Source organism: Microcaecilia unicolor, chromosome 2, assembly GCF_901765095.1.
Source record: "Microcaecilia unicolor chromosome 2, aMicUni1.1, whole genome shotgun sequence".
In the NCBI taxonomy this organism is placed as follows: domain Eukaryota; kingdom Metazoa; phylum Chordata; class Amphibia; order Gymnophiona; family Siphonopidae; genus Microcaecilia; species Microcaecilia unicolor.
This window is the reverse complement of record NC_044032.1, coordinates 240491359-240516300: the sequence shown is the minus strand read 5'-3', so window position 1 is coordinate 240516300 and position 24942 is coordinate 240491359. Positions and strand designations below refer to the sequence as shown.

At 43.8% G+C, this 24942-nt stretch overlaps 1 protein-coding gene across 1 annotated transcript in view; it reads left to right on the top strand.

The window, feature by feature from the left end:
- DOCK8 (dedicator of cytokinesis 8) overlaps positions 1–24942 on the top strand; it is a 281419-nt gene that overhangs the window by 104247 nt on the left and 152230 nt on the right. The window contains 5 exon segments of the mRNA XM_030193833.1: positions 4998–5210; positions 9988–10073; positions 15393–15459; positions 21054–21203; positions 22428–22508. Coding sequence (XP_030049693.1) covers positions 4998–5210; positions 9988–10073; positions 15393–15459; positions 21054–21203; positions 22428–22508 — 597 coding nt within the window.

Below are 24942 nucleotides of genomic sequence, written 5' to 3'. Positions count from 1 at the left end.
CCTGTAGAATAGGGTCCCAGAGCAGCTACCCTGTTTGCACTCCCCGAACACCAGCCCTGGCCCTACTGTATCTATTAATTTGCTTTAGCGTCTATGTGGTCAGGGAGTGGGTCATTTAAAGTGAAAGAGGACAGTGGTCCTATCCTATGTGGAAGAGCCCTTTGGTTAATTTTTCCAGCAGAGCGTTCTCACATAAAATATTTTATGCTGTCTTGTCCATGCTGTGGTTGTCATCCCTGTGACTTTTCAACTGAGACCGTCCTATTAACATTGAGGTACATATTCAAAGGCTTGTATCTGGTTTAGTTTGGGATAAATACCCTTTCTAAAACCATCCCCCAAGACCAGTTAAATTTTGACCACCTATATTGTTGCTAGGCAATGGCAAAGGTAGGAGACATGCCAAAAAAGTGAATCAGACAGTGCTGGCATTCAACACTATCCAGTAACGAGGGATCTTTTCAAAGCACTAAGTTACATCATAACCTATGGAACTTTGTAAGTCTTTGAAATGAGCCCCTAAGTCACCCACAAATACAGCAGGCAAACTGGATATCTTTGGGGCATGTTTACTAAGAAATGCTAAGCAGTTAGTGTGGGTTTTAGCACACAGTAACCATTAATGCTAGCCTGTGCTAACATCTAGCCCATGGTAAAAAGAGCGGGTATGGTATAAGTCCCATGCTAGCTGCTTAGTGCAAGATAGGGTGGGGACTTGGTAGAGTATGGGCGGAGATTGGGCGTGGACTGAACATTGAGTCAGCACATGGTATATAGAATGTGTAGGTAAGGTGAGCTCACTTAACACCACCTCAGTAGTGTGGTGCCTATGTCCGTACAAAAACTGCAGGGCGAATGCCTGACATGCAGAGCCTTTGCAGTCAAGGTGAGTTACTTTTGGATGTTAACCTGCATCAGTGGCATAGGAAGGGCGGGGCGGTGGGGGCAGTCCGCCCCGGGTGCACGTTGCTGGAGGGTGCAGAGAGCAGCCGTGCGCCTGTCGGCTCCACTGGCTCCCTCTGCCCCGGAACAGGGAGCCAGTGGAGCCGACAGGCGCGCGGCTGCTGTCTGCACCCTCCAGCAGCCAAGAATGCACCCGGGGGGGAGGGGGCTTGATGCGCCGGGGAGGGGGGTGTCATTGCGCTGAGGGGGTGTTGTCGTGCTGCACCCTGGGTGGACGGATGCCGCTGCACCCGGGAGGTGGGTGCGCAGCGGTGATCCACCCCGGGTGGCAGCCGACCTAGGATCGCCACTGACCTGCATTAAGTGCAAACACCTAGGGACCCTTTTACTAAGCCACGTAGGCGCCTACACGCGCCCAACGTGTGCCAATTCGGAACTCCCACCTGGCTACTGCGTGGCCCAGACGGTAATTTCATTTTTTATGCGTGTCCACTACGCGCGCCGGAAAATATATTTTATTTTCCAGCATGTGGCACTAACTGGGTGGCAAATGCACACTGACGATTACTGCCCGGTTAACGCGTGATGGTTTTGCGCGCATCCAAAACACGCGCCTACACTAGCGCAGGCCATTTCTCAGCGCACCTTAGTAAAAGGACCCCCTAATGTTTTGGTTTTTTTTAGTAAACATGCCCTTTTATCCAGTTATCTTTAACTAATTATATTCAATAAGTCAAAATCATCCAGCTATTTTTGTAGGGACTGATATTCAGACCACGGGAGGTAGTTGGGCTGCCTCCCGTGGTCAGTGCTGAGCTGGGATATTCAATGCCAAGTCATTGCCGGTGACCAGCATTGAATATATGGATTATTTTTGGCTGGTTACAACTTAACTGACCAAGTCGATATTCAGCGCTGGCTGGCTAAGTTGAAACCGGCTAAAGATAGACCTACTACTGACGTAGCCAGATTTGGCCACCAATCTTAGCTGGCGATGCGCTGAAAATCGGTGGATAGCTGGCTGTCCCATTTAACTGACCAGGTGCCTTCCTGGCCAGTTAAATGGTTTTGAATATCAGAGAGGAAGGTAGTGTTCAGGGACATATAACCAGGTAATTACTTATCCACTCAACTTTAGCGAGATATCCATCTCTTAGTATGGACTTCCTTGAGCAATGGATGCTGTATGTGTCATAATGCTGAACATTTAATGCCTCCCCCCCCCCCAAAAAAAAAAATCCAAATTCTTAGTTTATAAGGCCATAAGGGAATATAATTATCACCAAATAGACACTTTTTTGCCCTTCACACAGAGGTGACATTCTATAGAATTACTCCCTTGGCGCTTCAGTTTATGTGCCTTTGGGGGAAGTTATCAACATGGGCTACCGTTAAGATGGGTTATTTTACCAACGTTTAACGTTAAAATAACCCATTTTAACGGTAGTCCATGTTGCTAACTCTCCCCATAGTAAGATATCTAGGGCCCCGATATTCAGGCAGCGGCACTCAGCGTTTTGTTGACCTCTGCTGGTGTTAGGCTGAAACTTCACTGCTGGGCCAAGTCTGGGCTTCGGCATTGAATATCTGGGTTTGTGGAGCCAGTTAAGTGCTGTATTCAACACTTAACCAGTTATGGAGCACCGCATAAAGATAGGGCTTTTACGCGATCCTATTTATGTCGCTACCTTTTCCGGTTAAATGCTGAATATCAATACTTAACTGACCAAGTACAAACGTCACCCCTGGAATGCCCTCAAAATGGTCAGTTTTAGCACAGGCGCTAACTGGACATTTTCAGCAGCACTAATTGTTTAAATAATGCTGAAAATGAGCTCCAAATAAGCAATTTAACCAGCCAGGAGTAATTTCTTGCCAGTTAAATTGCTTTGAATATCGACCTGCTAATTTATGCAACTATTTTCAGCCAATATCAGACATCTATATTTCATGCTGAAAGTATCATCATAACGTTTTTATTTTAAGAAACTTAAAATTGAAATAACCAAAGTTAGGCTTGTTATTGATTTTCCTAACTCTAAGCACCTAACGTTTTCCCCCAAACTGTCCCCTCCCTTAGCCCTATGACAACAATTTTTTATTTTATCATATCTAGGTGCCTAACTCTTAAAAATCATCCTGAATCTTGTAAATAAAATTAAGTTCCTAGGTTTTTATGAATATTCATTATATAGTAGCATTGTTTTGTGTACTATATAGTGTTTCAGAAGTATGCATGATGAACATAAGTACGTAAGTACATAAGTATTGCCATACTGGGAAAGACCAAAGGTCCATCAAGCCCAGCATCCTGTTTCCAACAGTGCCAATCCAGGTCACAAATACCTGGCAAGATCCCAAAAAAGTACAAAACATTTTATACTGCTTACCCCAGAAATAGTGGATTTTCCCCAAGTCCATTTAATAATGGTCTATGGACTTTTCCTTTAGGAAGCTGTCCAAACCTTTTTTAAACTCCGCTAAGCTAACCACCTTTACCACATTCTCTGGCAACGATTTCCAGAGTTTAATTACACGTTGAGTGAAGAAAACATTTCTCCGATTCGTTTTAAATTTACTACATTGTAACTTAATCGCATGCCCCCTAGTCCTAGTATTTTTGGAAAGCGTAAACAGACGCTTCACATCTACCCGTTCAACTCCACTCATTATTTTATAGACCTCTATCATATCTCCCCTCAGCCGCCTTTTCTCCAAGCTGAAGAGTCCTAGCCGCTTCAGCCTTTCCTCATAGGGAAGTCGTCCCATCCCCTTTATCATTTTCGTCGCCCTTCTCTGCACCTTTTCTAATTCCACTATATCTTTTTTGAGATGCAGTGACCAGAATTGAACACAATATGCCTCAGTTAAAATATCACATCCAGTGGTGTAGGCATTGGGGCCTGGGCCCCCCCCCCCCAAAGTCTGCTGGTTTGGCTGGCGGGGTTCCTCAAGCCCCACCAGCAGAAGCTGTCCTGCGGCAATATTTGCCACCACACTGCCTGCCCTGCTTCCTCCTCCCTCACACGTATGCTCGTTATAAATGAAATTGAGCATGCGCGAGCTTCGCACATGCTCAATTTCACTAAAACCGAGCATGCGCACTGGGGCAGAAAAGCAAGGCAGGCAGCGCAGCACTGAGTATCACCACAGGAAGGCTTCTGCTGGCGGGGCTTGGGGTCCCCCATCAGCCCAGGTATATGGGGTTGTGGCAGGGATGGAGAGCGGTGGAGTGGTGGGGCAAAATGTGGCCCCCCAACACAAAATCAAGGTCTGGCTATGCCGCTGTTCACATCATTTAAAGCATTCCTGGTTCAATTCCTCTGTCACTCTGATTGTAGCCATATTTTTCTCTTTTCTGAGTCCTGCTAAATCTGATTAGTTCTTGTTTGCTGTCCAGTCACAAATGACAGCTATACATGTTCTCCTATCCAGTCCTCACAGTAACAATCCTCAGCAGGTGTGTGTTTGTGTGAGTGGTGGTGGTGGGGGGGGGGGGGGGGGGGGGGGTCCTGTACCAGGAATCCTTCCAGAACCCTTCAGTGAGGGACTGAAATCTAACCTCTAGGTGTTGCTTTTATCTGATGATTGATTCCCAATTCTCTGAAGCTGTGAATACTGTGTGCACAGTGTAAGGGCAACAGCAAGTTACCAGACCAGCCCAGCTTAACCAGTTTCAGGATAGTAAACTAGCAGTGATAATAGCTGTGCTGCCAGGTATACTTTGTCAGTAATGATGTGGTATGCAAAAGACCCTTTTGCCTTTAAAGGGATTATGTGTCATGCTAGTTCTCAGCCCGAAAGAAATGTGATCAGCTAACCTTTACGTTTATCGATAGTAAAAAAAATTTCAGTAATAACAATGACATCTACAGTTCTTGCATATTTTGTGTGTAAAGTATATGTTTTTCATATGTTCATTTTATAATATTTTCTGTGTTGTTCTAAGCTTCATGACAACACCACGTTTTTGCATTTAAGTCAAGTAATCAGTTAATATTCTTGGGAACGGATGAATGTAAGCACTAGCGGGTGGTATATTACTTTTGCATGCATGCGTGGTTTATAAATTAATGCAGCTTCCTGTGAATCAGATGGGCTGCAGGCCACTCACAGTCCTGTGCAATGAATCTGGAAGAATGCCCCTCTCCTCTTGTGACTTAGACCTGCGGGGCCTGCAGCCTGATGCCCGGCTGGATCACATACTGCAACATGTTAGCGTGGAGGACTTTGCAAAGCAAAATGAGGAAGCACGCCGGGCCAACCGCCATGCTGAACTCTTCTCCCTCTACCCAGCAGTGGACGAGGTAGGTTTCAGTGCTGTTGCAATTGCAGACTTTCTGCCTGGTGAATCTTAGTGTGCAAGAAATATCTAGCTGGTTTCTCATCAAAACGGTAGAGCTGCTAAATGACGTCATTTCTGGAGGGAGATTTTGGCCATTCTGGATTTTTGAGCTTCTAATGCACTGTGATGTTTGTGGTCCTGCTTTTCCAATGGAAAGATCTGGCATATATATTCGGGGTGGGCCACTGGGGCCGTGGCTCTATCAATATTCTGCCCAACACAGCATCAGTAACTAAAGAGCTTGGGGGTGTGACCAAAGAATAGTTTATTTGGCCCCCGCCAACCAAAACAGAGTTCCCATTGCCCCTGATAATTATGACTTGCAGATGGCCATGAACAAATGTATACTTCATAGAATGAATTTTCTCTGAAAAACGGGACAAAGCAATCTGATCCTAACATCTTAGGATTTTGTTAGAATCTGACCAGACAAGAGAAGCTTTTCCTTTTAAATAAAAGTAAATACATATCAGTATAACAAAATGCATCCGGAGAACTGTACCAGAAGGGCTAGATGAGACCAAAGCTCATAAAGAGGGTCAGGTTACAGCTACAGGACAGGTAAAAATAGAGCTATGTATGGAACCTGATCAATGCAGGTAGACAGAGGAGAAGCCCAGAGGTTAACACGGAAACCAGGATTCAGATCTTAATTCTGCTGCTGATCATCATAGCCGTGGGCAAGTCACTTCACCCGCCACTACCTCAGCTATAAAACTTAGATTGCACAGGGAAATAACTTGTATGCATGATTGTTATATATATATACAGTGGTGGAAATAAGTATTTGATCCCTTGCTGATTTTGTAAGTTTGCCCACTGACAAAGACATGAGCAGCCCATAATTGAAGGGTAGGTTATTGGTAACAGTGAGAGATAGCACATCACAAATTAAATCCGGAAAATCACATTGTGGAAAGTATATGAATTTATTTGCATTCTGCAGAGGGAAATAAGTATTTAATCCCTCTGGCAAACAAGACCTAATACTTGGTGGCAAAACCCTTGTTGGCAAGCACAGCGGTCAGACGTCTTCTGTAGTTGATGATGAGGTTTGCACACATGTCAGGAGGAATTTTGGTCCACTCCTCTTTGCAGATCATCTCTAAATCATTAAGAGTTCTGGGCTGTCGCTTGGCAACTCGCAGCTTCAGCTCCCTCCATAAGTTTTCAATGGGATTAAGGTCTGGTGACTGGCTAGGCCACTCCATGACCCTAATGTGCTTCTTCCTGAGCCACTCCTTTGTTGCCTTGGCTGTATGTTTTGGGTCATTGTCGTGCTGGAAGACCCAGCCACGACCCATTTTTAAGGCCCTGGCGGAGGGAAGGAGGTTGTCACTCAGAATTGTACGGTACATGGCCCCATCCATTCTCCCATTGATGCGGTGAAGTAGTCCTGTGCCCTTAGCAGAGAAACACCCCCAAAACATAACATTTCCACCTCCATGCTTGACAGTGGGGACGGTGTTCTTTGGGTCATAGGCAGCATTTCTCTTCCTCCAAACACGGCGAGTTGAGTTCATGCCAAAGAGCTCAATTTTTGTCTCATCTGACCACAGCACCTTCTCCCAATCACTCTCGGCATCATCCAGGTGTTCACTGGCAAACTTCAGACGGGCCGTCACATGTGCCTTCCGGAGCAGGGGGACCTTGCGGGCACTGCAGGATTGCAATCCGTTATGTCGTAATGTGTTACCAATGGTTTTCGTGGTGACAGTGGTCCCAGCTGCCTTGAGATCATTGACAAGTTCCCCCCTTGTAGTTGTAGGCTGATTTCTAACCTTCCTCATGATCAAGGATACCCCACGAGGTGAGATTTTGCGTGGAGCCCCAGATCTTTGTCGATTGACAGTCATTTTGTACTTCTTCCATTTTCTTACTATGGCACCAACAGTTGTCTCCTTCTCGCCCAGCGTCTTACTGATGGTTTTGTAGCCCATTCCAGCCTTGTGCAGGTGTATGATCTTGTCCCTGACATCCTTAGACAGCTCCTTGCTCTTGGCCATTTTGTAGAGGTTAGAGTCTGACTGATTCACTGAGTCTGTGGACAGGTGTCTTTCATACAGGTGACCATTGCCGACAGCTGTCTGTCATGCAGGTAACGAGTTGATTTGGAGCATCTACCTGGTCTGTAGGGGCCAGATCTCTTACTGGTTGGTGGGGGATCAAATACTTATTTCCCTCTGCAGAATGCAAATAAATTCATATACTTTCCACAATGTGATTTTCCGGATTTAATTTGTGATGTGCTATCTCTCACTGTTACCAATAACCTACCCTTCAATTATGGGCTGCTCATGTCTTTGTCAGTGGGCAAACTTACAAAATCAGCAAGGGATCAAATACTTATTTCCACCACTGTATATATATACTTAGGTACGTTTTTTTTGTACCTGGTACAATGGAGGGTTAAGTGACTTTCACAGAGTCACAAGGAGCTGCACGGGGCATTGAACCCAATTCCTTAGGAGCTCAGTCTATTGCACTAACCATTAGGTTACTCATTCACTCACTCAACACAAAATGAGGTTTCAAAAACTAGCACAATTCCCCCCTCCCCCCAACCACCTCATCATCCCTCCCCCAGAAGGAATATTTGCAGGATACATGTGCAAACATATTTCCTCCTGACCAATTCCATGCACACATTAACAAAGAAAACTATGTGTATAAATAGAAGACAGGTCTCTAGTCACATGCTCAACATTGAGCTCGTGCCCACTGCTGAAAAGGTAACCAGCAAAGGCGAAAAGACGCCAGTTTATCATGTCTTAAGGCCATTAATTTACTAAGAAAGTAGACAGTCCCTAGTCTCTTAAACAACATATTGCGGTCTTGTCACTCGCACTGTATTCCAACAACCGGTTAGTGCTAGTTGCATTGAAGCCAAGGCTGCTTATAAAAATCTCTTCAAAGAAACAGAAATCAAAATTTCCAAGATATCAGACAACATTTTTGCACAATCCTCCCAAAATGTTTGAACCACTGGAAAGTCCCACCAAATATGTTTAAAAGTACTAGGCATGCTACACTCCAACAAAACTTACATCTCCCTGGATACATGTTGCCCAGAATCTCTGGAGTGAGGTACCAGTGATAGAGCAACTTAATCTGATTCTTCAACAAATTGGCAGATAGTACTCCAAAATAGATCCTCTTATAAATTTGTGCCCATTGCTGTGCTGATAATTCCTCATTTAAATCCCTTTCCCACCCAGTCACGTAAATTGATTTAAAAGGCCCTGTTCTTTCCAGTGCCCCATATAGTTTGGACAGTAATTTACCTTGGGCCACCCTTCCCTGGCTGATACCCTCAATAGGAGTTAACGGCCGCATCATAGCCTAACATACCTGGGGTTCCGATAGGATATGTCAGAAGTCGGAGCTATAAATACAGAAAAAAAAACTCCCCAAAGGACTCCATTTTAGTTCCTGCAAATGAGGTATCTATCTGGTATAGTCCTCGCTCTGCCCAATGATGCAGGCGCCCCTAAGTTTGTTTATTGATTTGGTATATCACCTTTTCTAGACAGGCCAACAAGGTGATTTACAGTAATAATACAATAGGAAACAGAGAAGAATACCATAATATAAATAGGATAAAGAACAAGGAAAAGATAGGGGGGGAGAGAAAAGAGAAAGAGGAGAAGAGAAAGGAAAATATAGAGCAGCAAGCTGCAGGTTACATGTTGGCCTCTCTAGCTCTACCAAAAGCCTGGGTAAAGAGAGATGTTTTAAGGGATACCTTGAATTTCACCCATGATGGTTCAGAACAAGTGGAGAGGAGGAGTGTCCTAGTGGTTAGAGCACCATTCTTGACATCCAGAGGTGGCTGGTTCAAATCCCCCTGCTGTTCCTTGTGATCTTGGGCAAGTCACTTAACCCTCCATTGCTTCAGGTGCAAAATTAGATTGTGAGCCCTTCAGGGACAGAGAAATGCCCAGTGTACCTGAATGTAACTCACCTTGAGCTACTACTGAAAAAGGTGTGAGCAAAATCTAAATAAATAAGTATTGAAGGAAGCAAGTTCCAGAGAGAAGGTGTGGTATGTCAAAAAGTACTTTTGCAAGTGGACTGAAGGTGAGGCCTTGTTGCAGAAGGAAGAGACAAATTAAAATCGTGAATGTTCCATAGTGGATAAGGAGGAATGTGAAGTGTAATAAGCAGAGTCGGATATGAAGGAGACGTGAATCTGAAATGCAACTGGTAATCAATGATAGCACATTTAGGTGTCTTTTTACTAATGGATTTAGTGCACACTAATGATCAGCATGCGCTAAATTATGACACCCATTATATTCCTAAGGGCATGTTATCATTTAGCACACGCCCCAGATACAAAATAAGTACCTGTATATAAATGTAAACCACTTTGATTGTAACCACAGAAAGGCAATATATCGTCCAATCCCCTTTCCCTTTCCCACCTAAGTTGTAGAATTGCCCTTCATGTCCCTTGCAGCCTAGGTCTGTGATCATTTCTAATGGCACAGAGCTCAAGGTTTCCAATGTTGCTCAAGGTAGAAATGAATATGACCACATTCTGCCTTGTTAGCACAAATTTACAAGTTTCCTGATGGTGTTCTGTCTGTCTGTACTGCTGCTCTACTATAAGGTCTCCAGTTCTGCTACTGGTAATCTAGAAAGGAACATGAGTAAAACACCAAGTACTGTCTTTCTGTGCATGAATTTATTTCTGCCACTCACAAGATCTAACTGGATAATAATTTGGTTGGTAGGAGGATGCTGTGGAAATACGACCGGTGCCCGAATGCCCAAAGGAACACTTTGGCAACAGAATTTTGGTCAAGCTGCAGACGTTGAAGTACGGTAATGGTTGGCATTGGGGGCAGTTTTTCCAAGTGGGCTAGTTTTGTGCATACCATGGCAGGAATGAACCTCCCTCCTAAACCAGGGTATGTGAAATATCTCAATCTCACAAATTTAATGCTAACACTTGCGGTAGTCTTTGCATTGTGCCGATGAAAGCTTCTTTCTGAGGGCAAGATGCACTAAACTAAAGGAGGCTTTAATGAGCCTTTAATGATCCTTTAAGGAGCAGTTTTCCTACCCTGGCATGTAGATGGAGGAGTGGCCTAGTGGTTAGGGTGGTGGACTTTGGTCCTGAGGAACTGAGTTCGATTCCCACTTCAGGCACAGGCAGCTCCTTGTGACTCTGGGCAAGTCACTTAACCCTCCATTGCCCTGGGTACAAATAAGTGCCTGTATATAATATGTAAGCCGCATTGAGCCTGCCATGAGTGGGAAAGCATGGAGTACAAATCTAACAAAAATAAAATTTAAGCCCAATTTCCGACGACGGTAGCAGAAAACGGAATGCAGATGAGCAAATTGTGTAGAAACCCTATTGAAATGAGATGCACTAAAGTTTTCTGCTTGCCCTAATGCAGGAAAACTACGGGAAAGCTAACGAGAGGTCTGTACCTCTCGTCGTGGCTACCCGGCTAAAACTTAAATGTAAAAACCAAAAAAAAAAAAAAAATCGCAAAGGGGCAAAAACACTGGTCAGGAGTGTCCTTTATTGATGCCCGAGGTCGCCGCTGCTCCCTGCTCCCCAGTGGCGTTCCTAGGGGGGGGCGGTGGGGGTGGTCCGCCGGGAGGGGGTGCTGCGCACGCCTGCCCTCCGTTGTTCCATGCTTCTTCTCTGCCCCGGAACAGGTTACTTCCTGTTCCGGGGCAGAGAAGAAGCATGGAACAACGGAGGACAGGCGCGCGCGGCACCCCCCCCCCCCCCCCGGCGGTGTGCACCCGACGGGGGGGGTTCCTTCGCGGGGGTGTCCTTTCACTAGGGGGGGTCCGCGCTGCATCGGGGGGGGGGCGAATCGGCGATCCACCCCGGGTGCCAGCCCCCCTAGGAACGCCACTGCTGCTTTCCCTGCATTAATCCAAGTGGAAAAAAAAAAGGATCGGGAGGGGGCAAAGGTGCTCGTCAGGAGCGTCCTTCATGGACGGCCTTGCCCCCCCCCCCCCCCCCCCGCCTGAGGTCGCCGCTTCCCCCTGCATTAAAAAAATCAAAACTTAAGCTGCCCCGGCCCCCCTCCCTTCCTCTCTTTCTCCCACAGCTCTGCCTCCCGCCATCCTCCACCCCCGTGCCCTGCCCCCACCACTCCCCCACTCCACCGGGCCCCCCTCCGTCTTACCAGGCCCGCGCAGCGCCTCTCACCTCTGTGTGAAGGCGCTGCACGGGCAAGAAGAACAGCTGATCGCCTCTTCGCTGAGTCTTCAGACGTCCCTCCTTTCCTCCTGGGCCCGCCCTCGTCTGACGTAAGTAACCTGTGCAATACATCTGGCCCGTGCTTCCAAGGTGGTATTTTTAAACAACATTCGTGTTTGATATAAATGTGAGTAAACTTAACTTATGACAAAGATCTTTTTTGTGTGTGGTAACTTGAGCACTGTCTCAACAGTTACAGCATAATCTTTACATTTATGGTGCGTTACATTTTGCTGTTATATATAGCATGGTAAGTACAAAGACTCACTGCATCTTAGTAAAAGGGCCCCCTGGTATAATTTTATTGTATCCAAAACAAATGAATGTTTGGCAGGGCTGACAAGAGGGGGGACGGGGGGGGGGGGGCAAAATTCCCTGGACCCGGGCAGGCACGCTTCTTCATGCCTGCTTCTGGGATGCATCTGTCTTCTCTCAAGGAGGTTGGTCTCTCTCCTCCTGCTGCGTGCCGTCCAGGACCTGGATGACTGCATTAAGTCACAGCAGGAGCAGAAGAGGACAGCAGCAGTGGGTAACAGGGTGGTTGGCGCAGCGGCAGTCTGAGTGTGGGGGGCAGCACAAGTAGGGGCAGTGTGGTGGATGCAGCGGCAGTGGCCCGAGTGTGTGTGTGTGTTGGGGGTGGGGTCGTGCGCAGTGGTCCGGCTCCTGCCCCGGGCCTGGCTGAGTCTCTCGGTGGCCTTGATGTTTGGTAACTGCTATGTTCAAACTGCTCCCCTCCCCAATCCATACCAGAGATCTCACACACAAACAGAAATTCATCAACCATGCTACTTTAAAACCTAGTGACTGAAGGGGGAGAGAGGGGGGAGCTCACTTGGGCTATCAGAGAACAAGTCCAGGTGGGATGGGAGGGGGGGAAGAAGGGAGGGAAGGGGGGTAGTGGGGAGAGGGAGGGTGGGACTACCTCCAGGTGTTTTGGGAGGGGGGGGATTTAAAATATTGGAAAACTTGATGACGATTTGTAAAGCTTGAACTTATTGTTCATATTCTTGTATGAAGGTGTGGTGTATTTTCTTGTCATCAATAAAAATGTTGAAACACAAAATCACACAAGAAGGGCTAACCACCTCCTTGTGCAAAACCCGTTGCAGCCAATGTCAGACTGTTCCGTGCAACCCACAGCTATACAAAAACTGGCTAAAGCTACCCTCTGAAGCTTGTAGCCCCAACTATAGAAAACCTGCAAAGAAGCTACACAGACAGAAAACTCCTAACCCTGATGATATTTTATAAAAACTGCTGCAAATATAAAGGTTAGATGATGGATGCATATTTTCAAGGAGCTTAGACTTACAAAGTTACCTATGGAACTTTGTAAGTCTTAAGTGTTTTGAAAATGAGCCCGGACAGTCACTCAGTATGACAGGCTTGCTCATTGACAGAGTGATGTCTCTATTAAACCAGTTGCCCTTAGTAGGGATTGTTATAAACAGCCCCCAGATAACCTGAGAACTTATACAAAAAGAACTTATGAAACCAGATTTGGTGAAACAACTCTTAATTAATTTATTATTTCAAAATACATCCTTGCAAAAATGGGTGCCCCTGGAAGCAAACAGGCACACCCTTCCTTAATGTTTACAGGTTATATACCCTTTCTTTTTAGTTACATTAAGTATCTGCCCCTAAATTTCTCATTTGATACTGATCACATTTACCAACCTCCAATACATCATTGCTAATTATCATATGACAGTCCTCTGAAAATTTTCCATCGGCCAAGCAGCTGAGCCTCTATCCATTGTTAGTTCTGATTGGTTTGTACTTTCTTATCTTCCAACCTTTATGTAAGAACTTTGCATAGTTTAGCACATGGTATGTTCCACCTTCCCCCTGACCCCCTCCTTCTGCTCCCTTTGTCCGTCGTTCTACAACTTCATGGTATCATGCCTAGCTACATTGTTAGGCCTGTCCTTGAAGCGTTCATGCATCTCTGGGTCTTCAGCAGCTCGGACTTCTTACCCCCCTTTCTTCTCTCTCTTCCTATCTCAGCACTTTTATCAATTTGCACACAGTCTTTTTAAACCAACAGAGTTCCTTTTGTTAATGATTTTAGAAAGCTATAATATGGTGTTTTCTGATAGAAAGGGCCTACAAAAGTATAGTTATACTCTCTTCCCTTAAGAGTTCCTTTCTACCAGGGCATAAGTTATTTTTGCAATTATGTTAAATGAAAAAGCAATATATTTACACCTTTCTGACAGGATGGCCAGTTGTTTCTGTAAATTTTTGTTTTATTCAGGTTTTATAACTATTCATTCAGATGTATCATCAGAAATTATAGTAATCCAATGCTTTGAGTGAAGTTGAGACCACTGTGGTGATTAAAAATATTACTTAAGGTTTTCAACCAAAAAAAATAAAAAAAACCTAGTGACTGAGCTGTTTTACCTAATAGTTGCTATGTATGGTGACACCTAGGGGGTCTTTTACTGAAGATTAGCTCGAGTTATCTGCAGCAGGGCCCATTTTATTCCTGTGGGCTCTGCTGCAGATAACGAGTTAGGGCCAGATGCACTAAACTTAATGAGCCTTTAACGAGCAAGTAGTAAACCCTGGCATGCACTAAAGACTTCTTTCCGACGACAGTAGCAGCTAACGAAAACGGAATGCAGATGAGCAAATTGTGTAGAAACCCTATTGTAATGAGATGCACTAACCTTTTCTGATTGCCTTAACGCTGGAAAATCTAACAAGAGGTCTGTACCTCTCATTAAGTATGCGCACAAGCCAGACAAATAAAAATGCTTTATTTAGAAAGACAAGCGTAAAACGGAGCAGTGAGAGGAGGCAGAGCAGAAGGAAAAATCACGTGTAGCTGTAATGCCACAGCAAGAGAGGGCTCAGCAGTTCCCCTTTCACAGGCTCCTTCCCTCCGTGTGCGATTGGGATCCAAGAAGAAGGCACAGCTCCCTCCTCCAGGTGTATCTCAGCCAATCACAGCGCATTTAGCTCGGCTAAACGCGTTGTGACTGGCTCAGAGACTTCCAGGTCTCAGCTGAGTGAAGCACTGCCAAAAACGACGTTTTTATTATTGCGGGGGGGGGGGGGAATGACGGCCAAAATGGACGTTTTTTTTTGGATGGGTGTCCATTTTGGCCGTCATTCCCCCCCCCCCCCCCCCCCGCAATAATAAAAACGTCTTTTTTGGCAGTGCTTCACTCAGCTGAGACCAGGAAGTCTCTGAACCAATCACAATGCGTTCAGCCGAGCTAAACGCGCTGTGATTGGCTCAGAGACTTCCAGGTCTATCAGCTGAGTGAAGCACTGCCAAAAAAGACGTTTTTATTATTGCAGGGGGGAATGATGGCCAAAATAGATGGTTTTTTTGGATTGGCGTCCAGTTTAATGCTTGGCTGCTCTGCGCATGCTCCACGAGCGACTGTTTACCAATGGAATAGAGAATGCAAGTGAGCTAAAACGAGCAGCTCATTTGCATTCCTATTCCTTGATGCATGCCCTTCCCTTACCGATTCATTAAGGGAATCGATAAGGGAAGGGCTCTAACAATTTTTTAGTGCATCTTCCCTTTAATCTTTAGTAAAAGACCCCCCTAGTGACCGAACTGTGTACTTTGCTTCTGGTTGCTATGTGTATTGGTGGAGACACGTGGCACAAACTATTCCTTATAAAAATGCCTATTTTATGTGCATGCTAGCCTCATGGAATTAGGCAGCCTGTTATAAAATTACCCTTATATAGTCTGGCCAGTAAGGCTCATTCTGTGAGTAAAACATAGAAATGTCTTAAATTCAAGGTTTCTAAAGTAGATGCTTTAAAGGAGACACACTACGTAATACAACCAGAATACTTAAGGCCTGTAATCTGCTATCCCTTCAGTACAATGATGCAAACTGTTTTTCTGTGCTCTTTGTCGTTTTTCTTCAACAGGTTTGACATAGAAATCGAGCCACTGTTTGCGAGCATAGCCCTGTATGATATTAAAGAAAGGAAGAAGGTAAGGTCATGAGGGACCAGATTAAAGAACAAGCACAAGTCTTAAATAGATGTTTATATGCCACATTTTGCACGTGGTATCTGAATAAGGTGGGAAGAAAAGTTGGCAGAATACTGTTCTCACAAGTTTACATCATTGGCCACTGACTACTATGGCATTACTAAAAATACGCAGGATCTCTAAACCTTGTATAAACACTCCAATAGTCAAATAATTCATTAGTCTTGTTATCTATGGCTGCTAGGATCACTGGCTCCTGTTATTATTATTATTATTACTCTTGTGGACCACTCTAAATTATATCTGGTATTTGAATTATATACAGTGCCCATCGTGCAAGCAAAATCCAGTTCTACTACAGTGATGTGGGCCTGTCTGTTAAACACAATCTAATTTTATTTTGATTTATATTGTATTCTTTTTATTGTTTATATATATTATCATATTTACAGTATACAATCTACATTCCCTTCGACCCTCATATTGCTTGATACACACCTACCTCATTAGACCACAATATAACCTGTATTTGTTATCAACCAAATTGGCGAATGCCATTACGGTACTATGTAAGCCACATTGAGCCTGCAAATGGTGGGAAAATGTGGGGTACAAATGTAACAAATATTTATTGATTTTTACCTTTATTGTTTTTTCTTCTCACGTTAATTTTATTCTAAACTGCTTTGTTGTTGTTTTTTTGGTAAAGTGGAATATTAAATAGATAAACTTGACTGGTTTAGCAAAGCAGACGACAGCCCTTCTTAAAGGCATCTCTGTTTAACCTGCTGACCAGCCCAGAGTGTCAAGTGCAGAAATTATGATTTCTGTATGGTATGCCCTCTGTCTGACCCTGCTTTCCTCACCCCATACCAAATCTTAGCAATTTTATGTGTCAGGTCAAAGATTTACAGGGCAATTTTATATGCTGAAGCCTAGAGGTATGTGCTACTTACGCACATCGATCAAAGGCAGTTAAACACCCAGTTGCACTAGACGCTATTCTGTAACGTAGCACCTAACTGCAAGAGGGGTGTACACATGGGTGAGCCATGGGTATGTATCCAGTTATGCTCGTAGTTTATAGAATATTACAATTTACGTGCCTCACTTGGCACACCTAAGTGTGCCAACTTATGCCAACTTGCCAAAGGTCCACCTGCCATTGACATGGGGTAGGAGAATGTGCCTAAACATAAGTGCGCCAATGTTGACTTCTATAATGGAATCTTGGTGCCAAGATACTGTTATAGAATTGGGGCTAAGCACATGGCTTAGGGGTGCCGATACCAGGGCTTCCTAAACTGTGGGTATTTGGGGTCACGCACACCGCACTAGAGGTCACAACTCACCCTGGAAGCAAGATTGGGAGATCGCTGTAGCCACGACCATGGGGTTGTGGCCCAAAAACATTTGGAAGAATAGCCTAATGGCTAGTGCAGCGGGCTTTTATCCTGGCAACCTGGGTTCATTTCCCACTGCAGCTCTTTGTGACCTTGGGCAAGTCACTTTAACCCTCCATTGCCCCAGGTGCAAAAACTTAGATTGTGAGCCCTCTAGGAACAGAAGTACCTGCCTATAATGTGTACAGTGCTGTGTACTTCTAGTAGAACTATAGAAATGATTAGTAGTAGTGGTGGTAAACAATGGCCTAGACTGAGGCATCAGTTTATAGAATTGCCCCCCCTCCCCCATCCACACCAGCACATGGGCATCTCAGTGACAAATCTAGCAGTGAGTTAATACAAATTCTCACCTTCTCCTCCTTCTCCCTTTCCTCAACTTGTATCTAATTGATTTGTCATATCCACATGCTTCACTTACTGACGTTTTAGTTAAAACCAGGGAAATGATGAAAGAACAGGAAGTTGAGGAAAATGGTGGCAAGTGGGAAGATGATGTACCTGAGAAACACAGAATGTACAGTATGTTACGTGTGGCCACCTGGTCAGGTATAGTTTGCAGATATAAAGCAAGATTCATTCTCAGGCACACACATTATAGTTTTATTTATTCTTGAACCATGGGATGCTGCACTTGATATGGCACTATCTGCCGGATTCTATATGGCATGCCTAGTGTTCCATGCCGAAATCTAAGTGCATTCCATAACAACATGCGCAACCTAATTAGCTTAACAAGCTAATCAGCATTGATAACAGCACTTAACAAACAATAATGAGCACTAATTAACAATAATTACAATTTACGCGCACAACTCGCTAAGCGTATTCTGTAAAGAACTGCATCTAAATTCTAATGAGTGGAGTTCAAAATGGGCATGGCTATGGATGGGGAAATGGACATTTTGTGGGTGTTCCAAAATTTACACGCGTAGTTGTAGAATATGACCCAGTGCACATAAATCTATGCGCACAGATTTACACCACATTTTCATTGGTATAAATGAACACATGTAGTTTTAGGTGCTGGGATTTCAACTAGGCGTATTCTATATACTGCACCTAAATCTTTGACAAAGAGAAGGATCCCCTAGTGCTATTTTAGGGAAGCTAAGGTTCTCATTTTAATAACTGGGAAGGGATTGATGAAAGTGGTTGAATAAATGATTAATTCAATGATAAACTTTTTTAAGTGTGTGTTTTTATATTGGGGTTGAATTTCTTTTTATATTGTAATCTACCTTGAATTAAAATGTCGTCATAAATTACACTCATGCATGCATCTAAGAATGCATAGTCACTCTTGTGATTCTGTAATCTAGAGAGAATCTCAGCAGGGTTTTAGGCAAAGTTTTAGCCATGCCCCTTTTGGGACAGCTGAATTTATGCCCTTCCTCTCCTCCCTGGGGGGAGGGTGGCTCAAGACCCTAAATCCCCTCTCAGGTGACTCAAGTCCAACTCTCATCCCAGGGCAGTTCAAAGTCTTATCCTCCCCTCCCTTTTCCTGGGTTGGCTCGAAACCCTACCCCATAATCCAGCATTTCCCCTTCCCTTCCCTTCTCCACCCTCACCCAGATGTCAAAGATCTCCCCCATCTGTGTCCCTATTCTCCATCCCACAGCCTTCTCATATCCATCACATCTTCTCCAGCCTCTCTACCACCCTACCCCAAGTGCAGCATCTCCCTTTCCCACATTCTGTAGCACCCCAGGTCCAAAGTTACAGCAGCCATGATAAACTAAAAAGACACGTAATGCCTGCCTTCAATACATGAGCACAGAAAGTGATGCCAGCTCCCGTTCCCTCCAGTGCAGACATCTTGTATCTGTGGAGATGGGAGTCAGCACCACCTTCAGGGATAGTGTTTAAGTGTAAGTGTATATTTACTCACAAAAGTAACAGTATTCTTGTACACTTACATGTTGAAGTGGTGTTTAAATGTGGGCACCCTGTTATAAAATTTCCCTCTTTATGTACACCACTTTGGGATGGGCCTATTTTGGTTCCCAGGAACATGGTGTCTAAGTGGCTATTAAATGAAATGAAAATGGAACAGCTCTGTCCAAGATTCTTTCTCTTGTGCATAAAGTCTATTATTCTACTACTACTACTACTTATCATTTCTATAGCGCTACTAGACGTACGCAGCGCTGTACACTTGAACATGAAGAGACAGTCCCTGCTCGACAGAGCTTACAATCTAATTAGGACAGACAAACAGGACAAACAAGAGATAAGGGAATATTAAGGTGAGGATGATAAAATAAGGGTTCTGAACAAGTGAATAAGGGTTAGGAGTTAAAAGCAGCATCAAAAGGTGGGCTTTTAGCTTAGATTTGAAGACGGCCAGAGATGGAGCTTGACGTACCGGCTCAGGAAGTCTATTCCAGGCATATGGTGCAGCAAGATAAAAGGAACGGAGTCTGGAGTTAGCGGTGGAGGAGAAGGGTGCAGATAAGAGAGATTTACCCAGTGAACGGAGTTCCCGGGGAGGAATGTAGGGAGAGATGAGAGTGGAGAGGTACTGAGGAGCTGCAGAGTGAATGCACTTATAGGTCAATAGGAGGAGTTTGAACTATATGCTGAAACGGATAGGAAGCCAGTGAAGTGACTTGAGGAGAGGGCTAATATGAGCATAACGACCCTGGCAAAATATTAGTCGTGCAGCAGAATTTTGAACAGATTGAAGGGGAGAGAGATGGCTAAGTGGAAGACCTGTGAGAAGCAAGTTGCAATAGTCTAAGCGAGAGGTGATAAGAGCGTGGATGAGGGTTCTGGTAGTGTGCTCAGAAAGGAAAGGGCAAATTTTGCTGATATTATAGAGAAAGAAACAACAGGTTTTAGCAGTCTGTTGAATATGTGCAGAGAAGGAGAGGGAGGAGTCGAAGATGACCCCAAGGTTACGAGCTGATGAGACAGGAAGGGTGAGCGTGTTATCCACAGAAATAGAGAATGGGGGAGGAGGAGAGGTTGGTTTAGGGGGAAAGATAAGAAGCTCAGTCTTGGTCATGTTTAGTTTCAGATGGCGCTGAGACGTCCAGGCAGCAATGTCAGACAAGCAGGCTGATACTTTGGCCTGGGTTTCAGCTGAGATTTCTGGTGTGGAGAGTTAGATCTGGGAGTCATCAGCGTAAAGATGATACTGAAAACCATGGGATGAGATCAGAGTACCAAGGGAAGAAGTATAGATGGAGAAGAGAAGAGGTCCCAGGATAGATCCCTGAGGTACACTAACTGACAGTGGGATAGAAGTAGAAGAGGATCCACTAGAGTATACACTAAAGGTACGCTGGGAGAGATAAGAAGAAAACCAGGAAAGAACAGAGCCCTGAAATCCAAGTGAGGACAGCGTATCAAGGATCAGGCTGTGATCAACAGTGTCAAAAGCAGCAGATAGATCGAGAAGGATGAGGATAGAATAGAGACCTGGGAACCTTCTCTATCTTGATAGGGTTCTGATTCAATATCCCCCTGCTAGAGCCTTAAGGTCTTCCGAACTCAACCAACTGGTGATCCCGTTGTTTAGGCACATCTGTTTTGATTCTGTTAGGAGTCGGATTTTCAGTATAATTAGTCCTTCCCTTTGGAACACTCTCCCTCTTCCTCTCCATTTGGAAAGATCATTTGAAAAATTCAAAATTGGACTGATTTTTTTTTTTATTTCAGGATGCAAGGCCGTGGGTGGTTTAGCCTCATTCTGCAACCTCTTTTTGCTCTTTACCTGTCCTTTAATTTGATGTAGTTCTTCTCAACCTGTTGTTCATTAAGATTATTCAGTAACGTAAACCACTCTGAAACTTGATTTCAGTATGTGTACTCCTGCAGAACTTGCAAAGTTTCAGCACAGGAAGGAGAACTGGCATTTCGAGGGAGTTGTGCTGTTACCACTAACCTTGGTCTCTATATTTCCAAGTGAAAGATAGAATGTTTGTTCTCCGACATTAATGGTAAATGAAAAATCTGCAGCATAGAGACTCCCTCATGTGAAGCCTTTGCTTGCTTCCAAGCATAGTAAAAACTTGTATCTATATTGCTACTGCAAGCAGACCCATAGAGACCTTTCTGTACTGAAATTCCAAGCCTGTCCTAGAATGCTTCATTGTGCTTTTGTCCATTCTGAATGTGTTCTGACCGAAACAGCAGCAAAATGCTCATTTTTGTTTGCCTGCTTGGTTTTGTTTTTTTCCCAAGATCTCAGAAAATTTCCACTGTGACCTGAACTCCGAACAGTTCAAAGGCTTCCTGCGAGCTCACACGCCCTGCGTTGCCCCTTCTAGCCAAGCCAGATCTGCAGTGTTGTCAGTCACCTATCCATCCTCTGATATCTACCTAGTCGTTAAGGTAACAACAATCTTCATACAAAGGTACTATTTGGTTTACTGGTTTATAGGCCTTCAAAAGGTGTGGTGGTGGATTGAGGCAATAATAGTGTGGGCACATGGCAGTTACTTTTGATTTTTTATTTATCAGTGGTATTTTGTGGGTTTGTGTGTATGTGTGTGTGTTTTTCTATAATTGCAGCTTCAGCATAGAAGATGCATAGAACTACATTACCCAGTGTTGAATTCCAAAGATCCTGAGGATTTGGATGTGTTATATAGAGCTCCAACAGTCTTTTGATGAAATATATGGAGGTGCTACAGAGCACTAACACTGGCAGTTTGGTGCACCTCAGGCTCATAGGATAGCGCGGGAGCCTGATGGTTTTTCTTGCTGCTCGTTTTGCCGATAATTGACCCCTGATGACGCTTATTTAATGAAACACGGACCGCGAAGTGTCATAGCTGGATGAGAGTATCAATATTTTTGAAGCATTATGTATGCACCCGGCTGGATGCAATTGTAGGATGTTCACCACAAGCCTTTGAAAATACAGCGGCCACATTCAAAGGGTTAACTCAATGGATTGAGATTGACAGCAATCTACTTTTGATGACTGTGAGAGTTGTGGAGTTTGCTGTGGACTTTGTTTGCATGGTATTCATCAGAAAAATATGTGAACCTACACAGTCATTTTTGGGATTATCTGGTGAAGGACTGTCAAGATAAATACTGAGTTTCTTGATTTTTGGTAACGGACTGGGTGCTCGTTTAGCCATTTTTGCTCTTTTTTTAGGGGCAATGTGCGTTGTGAAAATAAGAGTGGAATGTGCAATGTTTATGAGCAATAGCACTAGGGGAATGTGGTGTGTTTTTAGTAAATTGTGTGAGAATATTTATGATATGTAATAAAGATTTTGTATGTGTCATTGTTGCTTAGGAATGTTGTTTTATGCATATTCATTGTGAATATCCTGAAAATCTGATGGGCTGGGTGTGTCCCGAGGAGTAGGACTGGGTTGAGAACCCCTGCTTTAAAGCCATCTTGAACTAATAATGTCTTCCACAGAACTGCTGCACTGTGAAAAATTGAGGCAACCCACTCAGAACCCATATGTGCAAGTTTACAAACAGTGGAGACCTACTATTTCCTAGGAGCACCAAAAAAGCTTCCTTTTTATCCTTTGGATAGAGTTGGGGGGCAGGGATTTTACTCCATAGTATCACACACTTATCTTTCTACAGATTGAAAAAGTCCTTCAGCAGGGAGAAATCGGAGAATGTGCAGAGCCATACGTGGTTTTAAAAGAAAGCGATGGAGGGAAGGTATAGTATGAATAAATTGTGGTAGGAGTGTTAACCTTGTAGTCATGAAAGTGGCTACTACAGAGATGCCAAGTTACCCAGTTCCAGCAGGGAGGCTTTTTGGTCAATCTTGGTTTTGAACTTGCACCCTAAAGCTGTGGGATTTATAGATACCAACTCTACCCATTGAAATCCATGACTGCAGGTCCCATAATCCATCATGATAGTGTTATCAGAAAGCCAGGACTGACAAAATCTCCCTCTTAGAACTGGGTTACTTGCAGGGCCGCCGAGAGGGGGGGCAGGGGGGACAAAATTCCCCGGGCCTGGGCCTCCAGGGGGGCCCGGGCCCGGCGCCGACTCCATGGGTGCTCACTATCTGGCCCTCCCTCCCTCCGAGGTTCCGAGTTCCAGGGCCCGCCCGTCCTGACGTCCTCCCTCCCTCCGAGTTCTAGGACCCGCCCTCCGTCCGTCCCTCCCTCCTAATTTCAAAAGCTTTCTTCTTACTTCATCGGGGACGGGGTTACAGCGACAGCAGCACGCAGTGAAAAGCGTGCAGGCTCGCGCTTCAGCCTTCCCTTGTCTGTCTCTGAGCTGTGGTCCCGCCCTCATTTCCTGTTTCCGCAAGGGCGGGACCACAGCTCAGAGACAGACAAGGGAAGACTGAAGCGTGAGCTGCACACTTTTCACTGCGTGCTGCTGTCATCGTATCCCCGTCCCCGACAAGGTAAGAAGAAGGCTGGATGATAACATGACTTTAGATGCGTATTCAGGCCCATGTCTGTACCTTTCCTGCAATTCTCCCCCCCACCCCCACACATTAGATATAGATAGATCAATCTCATGCAGGCTCAACATGCATAGATCAATCTCATGCAGGCTCAACATGCAGGAAAAAATAGCCAGCACGTCTTGGGCACAGAAGAGAAATAGAGCAGCAGCAGCACCATTAACTCCCTAGATATGGAGACTTGCAAGTTTATGAATTATGAGTCAATAGCAGCATTACTGGAAAGTTTAACTATGGCATTACCGATTTTGCTGTGGTCAGTATCATGAGTCATCTGAAGAGAATCCAACTCAAGCAAGTTAAAACATCCACATTGGGGGTTAACATAGTACCTTTTTATTTTTTTGAATTTCAGAAAGAAATAGCACCTCTTTGACCTGTCACTTTTTCCCTTTGGCTGTCCAGCTTCAGGAAAAACACAAACCTGTGAACCTGTCTGTGAGGCTTTCACACAGAAATCCTGAGGAGACTGGTGGCCTTATAAAAATGTATATACCATATCCAAAAAACAACAAGGCAAACGATCTGCAAAATCCAATATGGGAAAGAAAGCCAGCAGATCAATGTCACAACAAAAAGATTTTATTGAAGATACCGTGTATGAACAAATCGCCCAACACAGGCCGTGTTTTGCCCACCTAGGGCTGCGTCAGGGGCTACAATGAACAAATATATAATAATTATCATAGATCATAATAAATAAAATATAACACACATACGAGCATAATATATCAAATATATAAATTGACAAAAAACATTTAATAAAATATGGAATATTACTAGGTATACATAGAGAGTATACTAGAATAATTACATGAATAAACATATCGCTACGCACTGTCCAATATAAATAATATATATATACATGTACATAAAAGAGCCTATATAAGAAAATATATATATAAAAGAAGTGTATATAATGCAACAATTGTATGACAGTGCATATAAACATATATATAAAAGCATAATAACATAACAGCAAAGCAAGGGCACTGGTATAGGTTATGAACTTCAATACAAATATGTATAAAAATATATATATAAAAATTTTTTTTTATACATATTTGTATTGAAGTTCGTAACCTATACCAGTGCCCTTGCTTTGCTGTTATGTTATTATGCTTTTATATATATGTTTATATGCACTGTCATACAATTGTTGCATTATATACACTTCTTTTAAATATATATTTTCTTATATAGTCTCTTTTATGTACATGTATATATATATTATTTATATTGGACAGTGCGTAGCGATATGTTTATTCATGTAATTATTCTAGTATACTCTCTATGCATACCTAGTAATATTCCATATTTTATTAATTGTTTTTTGTCAATTTATATATTTGATATATTATGCTCATATGTGTTATATTTTATTTATTATGATCTATGATATTTATTATATAACATAACATAGTATATATTTGTTCATTGCAGCCCCTGACGCAGCCCTAGGTGGGCGAAACATGGCCTGTGTCGGGTGATTTGTTCATACACGGTATCTTCAATAAAATCTTTTTTTTTGTGACATTGATCTGCTGGCTTTCTATACCATATCCAAGACAAAAATCTTTCTGAGGTGCTGTTTTTTTTTTTTTTTATATAAATAGCTTTTATTGAGAAATGCAACAGATCACAACAATAAATAGTCCACTTGGA